The 8,773-nt window shown below is 35.3% G+C and overlaps 1 protein-coding gene across 1 annotated transcript in view; it reads left to right on the forward strand.

The window, feature by feature from the left end:
- The window catches only part of LOC120781489 (hemicentin-1-like), a 54,278-nt gene extending 52,887 nt beyond the window's left edge, over positions 1-1,391 (forward strand). Inside the window, exons 12-13 of the mRNA XM_040113713.1 lie at positions 809-953; positions 1,013-1,391. Of these exons, the coding sequence (XP_039969647.1) occupies positions 809-953; positions 1,013-1,383 (516 nt within the window). The 3' untranslated portion in view covers positions 1,384-1,391. The remainder of the gene's footprint in view (positions 1-808; positions 954-1,012) is intronic.
- Positions 1,392-8,773: the final 7,382 nt, after the last annotated feature.

Consider the following 8,773-nt stretch of genomic DNA (forward strand, 5'->3'; position numbering starts at 1 on the left):
TCGCTCAACTTTTTTGTTGCCATACTAAAATAATTGAGAAATGTCACACGAGTTCATCCGAAATTGACATATTTGACGTATTATTGTTATTGTTTTCGAATTTTATCATTCGCTTATTCGTTTAACAACGTAGATTTATATTTTGAAGACAGTTATGTTGAAAGAACAATAGCGAAGTTACTTAGGCAGCGACGGTTCATCAGGGATCACTCTAATCCCATGGAACTTTCTTCAGGGTTGTAAGTATCTATTGCTATAAAAGTGCATAAACAAATATCACGTCACATAAGTTTTTATTAACAGATTTAAAGAAAACTTTCGGTTAAGTAAGGATGCGTTTATGTATGTGCTAGACAGCATAAAGGAAAAATGTCCGACTAACCTATCGTCGTCAATATCGCCAATGTTGAAATTGTGCTGCGTTCTCAGATTTTTGGCTCATGGGAGCTATCAGCAAACAGTGGGAAATGATTTCCAACTAGGTATTGCACAGCCCACTGTTTCGTTGATTTTTAAGGAAATGCTTCCAATATTGGAATCCACTCTGTGCAGTGTCCGGATCAAAACAGACATAACTGAAGAGCAGAAACGAACAGCAAGAAGGAATTTTTTCACCAGATCAGGAATTCCAAATGTGGTTGGTTGCGTTGATGGAACCCATGTTGCAATTATTGCACCATGTGAGAACAAGCACTTATAAATGAATAGAAAAGGATTTTACAGCATAAATGCGATGATTGTAAGTAGCAACTAAATGAATAAATTATTACTTATTATTATTTCGTCCTAAAAAATTAATTTTTATCAGGCATGCGATCAGGATACGGTTATACGGTGTGTTGATGCAAGATATGGAGGATCTAGCCACGACTCTTTTGTGTGGAACAATAGCGCTTTAAAAACATATCTGGAGCAAACATACCAAAGAGGAGATCATAATTCGGTTTACTTAGGTAACTACAATTTATATGTGTATGTACATACATAAATACTAAAATGAAATATATTATAGGTGATTCTGGTTATCCACTACACGAGTATCTATGGACGCCATTCCGAAACGCTTTACCAGGAACAGTAGAATCAAATTTTAATAAGAAACATGCAAAGGCAAGGAACGTAGTTGAACGAACAATTGGAGTGCTGAAATGCCGTTTTCGTTGTATACTAGGTGAACGTAAACTACGATATCCTCCTAGTAAAGCAACTGTTATTGTAAATGTTTGTTGTGCTTTACACAATATTTGCAAACAATATAATGTGAATGATCCTGAAGAAGAAACTTTTGTTGATGTGGTAGTACCACTGGAACCAGTTGAAGGAAATTTCAGTGGAACAGCAGCAGATCATCGCCGAAGACAAATTGCGAATGCATTGTCATAGTATAGTTGCATCCCTAAAATATATGTAAAGTATATGTAACATAACTACAATAAAATAACTGAAATTAATTTTGAATTGCAGGAAATACGTTTTTTTATTTTGAGTATTTCAATTTTTTTAATTCTAATTCTTTTAGTTTTATTTCAATTTTTTCTTTATGTCGCCTATTTTTTCTTTATATTCTTCCTTCTTTCTTTCTTCTTTCATTTTATAAAGTGCCAAGTTTTCTTTTTTTAATTCGTAAATTTTTCTGTTGTATCTAGAAATTTCATTACACACAGAATTAATATTTTACATAATACCGACAATGCTTTCTTGCGTTTCCGCTTGTTTCTCCAAAGCCTTCATACGCAAATTTTCGCGCTCCTCCACTCTGCTTGTAGGTGCCTGCCTAGACGAAATGCTAACATTTCCAGCCTGTTCAGGCTGCACCTCGACATCTTCCAGATTTTCTTCTTCTAAATATGCAGGTGCAGGTGTAGTGCTACCAAATGCGGCTCCGCTTGGATTCATTGCCGTGGACAAGCTGAGCAGCTCGTCCACGGCCTGCTCCAAAGGCGTTAAACTCCGTTGGTAGTATGGTCCTCCATCTGCGGTTGCAATCTCCTTTCGATTATCTGCAATTTTCCTTTTTAATTTTAATTAATAGTCCAACCAAACCTAAGAAATACACAAATTAATACCAAATAAACGTTCGCCAATTTTTGACAGTTGATAAAGTTCGCAGGTGGCAATATTAAATATTCATTTTCGCTAGTTCTTTCGCCACTTCGTGGCGAATTAACTGTGCGCTCGCTACTCGCAATTCGAAATAGCGAAATTCGCCTAAAATTTCATTCGCTTCGCTAGTGACAATACCAGCATTAGTCGACGGTCTGAGTTCAAAACTTTTAGCATACAAGCCACATTGTTGGTGTTTGTCGAAGTCGTAGGTCTCCCAGCACGGTCTTCATCAGTGACCTCTTCTTGCTAAAGCAACATCTGAGAAGCCTGCTTGATCATATTGGACGTCTCTGTCGGAGATTTACCGAGTTTCACACAGAATTTAATCGCGTACCTCTGCTCTAACGAACGCTGCATTTTTGGCTTGCACTACTCACAGAAACACGTTGCGCAAAAATGTTTGTTCTGATTCTCTAGGTACTCGGAGATAACTGACCAGCCACTCGTTCTTTAGCTAGGAACGCCCTCTGCCTAATTCAGTCGATACGTACACGCTCTGAAGTACAGTCGCGGCGGAAGAAAATCAGTCCTTTTACTTTCCGGAAAAACCCCATACATTGTGACAGAAAAGTACTCGGAAATTGTAATTGTAAATTCCTCGACATCTCTCGCGAGACCGTTCGAATGATTTTGGTGGATATTGTGGATATGAAAAGTATCGTAAACTGGTCTTTTTGGGCATGCTTGATGGTGCGAATTCTGATCCCACATTCCTTTAGGCTACCCATTACTATATTTGATGCAAAATTATTTATTAATTAATCCTGCCATAAATTCTGTTACAGTTTACAATGCGAGAAAGACGAGGATGAATTTGTTGAGAAAAGTGCGTTATTTTTAGAGAGTTCACTCCAAGTCATCGTCATCGTAAAGGCATTGACTTATGATTTCCTTAAAACTAACGTCTTAACGTTTCAGCAAGTGATTACAGCATATTTTTGCACAGATATGTATTCAATAATGTAAAATCATTTGCCCTACGTGCTTTCTTCGTCGAGTTGACAAAAAGTGCCCCAACTGCTGACAGGATTCCGGCCGAATAAGTAGCTAAAACAAAAAACTTCATAACGTTTATTAAACTTAAAGATATTTCCTATACAATTACCTGCAATTTTTGTAAAATATCAAAAATTAATAAATTGACTTAAATTTGAAATAAAATTTCGTGTTTTTAAGAAAACAATTGTCGTTTTTTTAATGCCAAAATGACAATTTTCAGCCAATCAAAAAGATCGTAGGGCATTGTATAGTAAATGTATTCAACAAAACTCAGTTTAATTTGAAGCCGATCGATCAATTTCTCATTGAGTTATGACGTCAGCAATTTTGAAAAATGTCGTTTCAGAAAAACGCGTTTAAAGTTTCACTTATAGTATATGTATATGTTTATACCTGCGAACGATCGCCCTTTAGAACGCAGCCATTTAAAAAATATTGAAGATACGACCTTGCCGATTTCGCAGGATATTTTTGGAAATATAAACTATCGAAAAAGCAAAAAAATTGTTTTTTTTTTTTTAAAGTGTCACACTGGTATAGCCCCTTAATTGTTTAGAAAATCGACTTTATTTTCTTATGCGGTCCAGAGTTAATAGTAACTGAACAGGATATATTAAGTTTGCCACGGAGTTTGTAACCTCCAGAAGGAAACGTCGGAGATCCCATACAATACATACAGTGTCGGACAAAACATATTGGACTGATGGCTATGAATGCTAAAAACATGTCGTATACTCCAAATTACAATTTTGAATATAAAAAAAAGTATTTAAATATAAAGACATATGTTTATTTAGTGAAACAATTGGGGTACTCACAACCCGTCGTAAAGCAGTTGGATTACATACAAAAATGAGTTTACAAATTTACAATTCTCAATGCTCTGTTTTCGAATCGTTATAACTTATAACATTATGAACTTTGTGAAAACCCTAAATAAAAGACCTTATAATTTTTTACATTTTATACAAAAAAAAGTACGAGTACCCTACATTGAATGCGACAAAAAATAGTGTCAGTTTTTCGCAATAAAGGTCGAAAATCCCGTTATTTTCTGACGATTTTACATTCTCTATGTAATTTAAACAACGACATAAAGAATCAGCATCATTATACCCTGAACAGGGTATATTAAGTTTGTCACGAAGTTTGTAACACCAGAAAGAAGCGTCAAAGACCCTATAAAGTATATATATAAATGATCAGTATGTTGAGCTGAGTCGATTTATCCATGTCCGTCTGTCTGCACATATACGAAGTAGTCCCTCAGTTTTTGAGATATCGTTTTGAAATTTTGCAAACGTTATTTTCTCTTCAAGAAGCTGCTCATTTGGAACTGCCGATATCGGACCACTATAACATATAGCTGCCATACCAATTGAACGATCGGAATCAAGGGCTTGTAAGGAAAACTTTCGCATTTGACGTGGTATCTTCACGAAATTTGACATGGACTACTGCTTAAAGTGCTATACCAGTGTGACGAATGAAATTATATGAGAAAATACGCTATTGAATATTTCGAACTACTTTGAACGTAATAAGGTATATCTTCAACTATATTTTAAGATTTTTTTTATACAAAAACGAAGTTATGGGCTGTCTTCGGAGGCGCCCAACTGCTGGCATGATTCCGGCCGAATAAGTTTCTGAAACAAAAACATTTGTTCAGTTTATTATACTTAAAGATATTTCTTATACAATGACCTACGATCTTTGAAAAATATCAATAAATAACAAAATGGCGCAATTTTGAAAACAAAAAATCGTTTTTTTAGGTAAAAAGTCGTCGTTTTTTCAATGCCAAAGTGACAATATTCAACCAATCAAAAAGATCGTGGGCTGTTGTATAGTAAATGTATTCAAAAATACTCAGTTTTAATTTGATTTGGTCAATCAGTCCAACTCTCGCTGAGTTGAGACGCCAGCAAATTTGAAAAATGTCGTTTCGAGAAAAACGCGTTTAAAGTTTCACTTTTATAGGTTTGCACCTCTGAGCGGTCGCACTTTAGAACGCTGCCGTCCAAAAACTATTCAAGATACGACCTTCCCGATTTCACAGAATATTTATGGAAATATAAGCTATCGAAATAACGAATAAAAAGAATTTTTTCTTTGAAAGTGTTACACTGGTATATCCCCTTAAGGTAATAATATAATCTCCGCAATCTCTATAGCATATAGCTTCCGTATAAGCTGAACACATAGTTACTAAAAGAAATGCACCTGTGAAGGGTATATTAGCTTCGGTGCAGCCGAAGTTAACGTTTTTTCTTGTTTTAGTTTAACCAAGTGTATTTACATAAAAAGCCGTGACGCGATTTAAATTCTATTAATTACGAAGAAATTAATAACAAAAAGTGGCCATGGCTGGAAACAAACATTCAATTCAATTAAAATTAATTATTAAAGCCTACAAGAATAAATTATCAAAAAAAAAAACATTTGTAAAAAATTATATATCAATAAATATATATATATATAACAAATAACAGCGAGCTTTATTTGAAATAAATTTAGATCTGTGACCATCTCACCACCGTGAAGGATGACCCAAAGCTACAAAACGATTCAAAATAACTTAGAGAATTAAACAAGTTTCCAGATAAGTCGGTAGCGTGGTTAAAGCCTTAAATTCGAAAGTTAGCAGCCGTACTATACAACGAAGAGCGTGTGCAGGTGGACTAACAAGTTAAAGGGCAGCTAAAAAGTCTTTTTTATCAAGAAAAAATCAACTCAACCGTTAACAATTCGCTCGCGAACACATCAACTGGTCAGCGAAACAATGCAAAACAATAGTTGTCTCTGTTGAATCAAAATTTAATTTAAAATATTCAAACGGAATCAGAAGAGTTCACCAACCAAAAAATAGGAGGTAAGATCCCCGATACTGCCAAGGCACGGTTAAGCATGGTGAAGGTGGCATTATGTATGGGGATGTTTTTTCGAGTTTGGTGTTGGACCTCTTCATCTAATCAATGACATTAAGGATCGATTCATATGCAAAGACATCCTTGTGAACGTAATGCTTTCCCATGCACCGAGTGCAATATACACTTTCATAGTCGTTTCAACACGACAACGACCTAAAGCACACGTGGAAACTTGTGAAAAATGAGGTCGTAGCTCAAAATATTAATATTAAAGTGGCCAGCTCAATCGCTTGGATCTTAACCCTATTGAGATCTTTGGGATATAATAAATAGAAGGATTGACAGAGAAGGAGTGAATGGAGATAAAAAAAAATTGTTCGAATCTGTAAAAGGAGCCTGGTTAAGCATTCTATAAGAAGTTATTAACAATCTTATAGCTTCTATGCCAAATAGATGCAGTGAAGCAATTAAAAATAATGACTATGCTATAAAAATATTATAAAACAATAATTAATCCAATATGTTTTGTCGCACTGAATATTGAATATGTTTAAAAGATTTTTCGTATAAAATGGCATGGAGTCAAATAATTTCTAAGGGTTTGCTATGTTTCATAAAATAAATAGTTATTCTTCAAATCTAAGTGATTTGTTTACATTTAAAATGACAATTGCGAGAATAGGAGATGATAGGTCGTAACTCATAGGTGTGAGTCCAATATATTTTGTCCGACACTGTATATACCTAAGTCATCAGCTTGACGAGCTGAGTTGAATTTGATCATATTTTCCATCTGCCTATTATATGTACATATATTATTAGTTTTAAAATTTCAATTTGGAAATTTTGCATATCATTCTCTTCATCCCAAGAAGCTGCTCATTTGTCAGGAACCACCGATTATCGGACCATTATAGGATATAGCTGCCATACAAACTGAAAGATCGGGAATCAAGTTCTTGTAAGGACCTTCGGCCTTCGTGAAGGGGTATCAAAGTGTTGCCGGTGCAACTGGAATTGAATTGAATAAAATTTGATAGTTGAACAAATACTTAAATTTTTATACTCTCGCAACTCTGTTACTAAAGGGCATAACAGTTCTTGTTCATCTAACTGCTATATACATATATGTGATCAGAAAGACGAGAAATGCCTGAAATCCGGGGTGACTGTCTGTCTGTCCGTCCGTCTGTCTCTGAGTAAAACTTCTGAGATATCATTGAAACTCTGATATGGATCCTTAGTACAAAATTACTAGTTCTTGATATGGTCGTAATCAGGTCACTGTTACGATTCCTAAATCGCCAATAGTTTAAAAACTTATAAAGTGCTGGTGACTTAAGCACTCAAACTAATATATAAAATAATATATAGGTATCCTAGTAGCAAGGGGAACCTGTGTAACAATTTTTGGAAAAGTGGGCGTGGCACCGCCCTATTATAAGTTTAATGTACATATCTCCTAAACTACTAAAGCTACAATAACCAAATAGTCTCCAAATATTATAAGAACGACAGTGTGAAAGTGGATGATAAACCCGCTTACTCCCCAAATAACGGTACTATTCAAAGCAACTAAAAGCTCAAAAGTTTTACCTCTTAAATGGCATGGCTTATTAGGAGCCGGTGGGGAAATTAGATAATGGGCGTGGCACCGCCCACATTTTAGTGAAATATATCTCGATACCCGACCGACCGATTTCGAAATTTAGTACGTGGCATTCTTCTCATATTCCTTGGTCACAGTAGGAGAATTGACGAAATCAAACAACAACCACACCTACTTCCCATATAACACAATTTTAAATTCCACTTGATTCTTTCACTTTCCTGTATACAAATCAAGAAGCTGTTAATAAAATTTTCAAATTTTGCACCAATAATTCCTATTGCCGCCTTTTGACTAAAAATTGTCCAAAACGAACCAAAACTGGTCAAGCCTCTAGGTACTGAATATGTGGACCTCAGTATCTATACTTGACTTTTGACTGAAAATATCGGTCCATGTGTGAGATATACAAACGAAATTCAGACAGAAATTCGTTTCCTGACAGTGGAATATCTGTGTAAACAAATGGGTTGAATATTATACTTCCCCCAGCCCCCATATACCTATTATAAAGTTCTTCGAACTCCCGGGTGACTTTATGCTGCATATACCGGCCAATATTTGAGTTATCTCAATAAAAATGGCAAAGCGTGTTTTACTCATAACAGTATTTCTTTTTGTCTACAATTGGGCGAAAACTTGACCTAGCCCAACTCCCAAATGCTACGTATAATGATATTTGTTTTTCTAACAAATCTAGTGTAGAATTTGTCGGTCTGTGGGTTATATAGAGTATACTACTGTGGTCAAATTGAAAGGTGAATTTTGTCCATTTCATTTCCTTCAAAGTAATACCCTCCCGTTGAAATACACTTATGCCAACGATTTTTTCAGTCATCATAGCATTTGGAAAAATCCTCCGTTGTGATGGCCTTCTTCGATTCAGCTTTTGTATTCTCAATTGAGTCAAAATGATGTCCTCGGAGTGGTCATGTGAATTTGCTGATTAGCCGGAAGTTACACGAAGGTAAATCAGACGAATGCGGTGGTTGCGGCACAATATTAGTTGAAACTGTGGCGAAATGATCACGAATAACCAATACAGTATGAGATGTTGCATTATCGCACTTCTTTGTTCAATAAATTCAGACATAGTAAAATTGAAGAATTCATCTTTAGAGCCTCACAAAACGACGCATATCTCTAAATACTAATGAATATTTTGGCGTGAAAGCACAGATGTCAC

Source organism: Bactrocera tryoni, unplaced genomic scaffold (genome assembly GCF_016617805.1).
Source record: "Bactrocera tryoni isolate S06 unplaced genomic scaffold, CSIRO_BtryS06_freeze2 scaffold_7, whole genome shotgun sequence".
NCBI classification, from domain to species: domain Eukaryota; kingdom Metazoa; phylum Arthropoda; class Insecta; order Diptera; family Tephritidae; genus Bactrocera; species Bactrocera tryoni.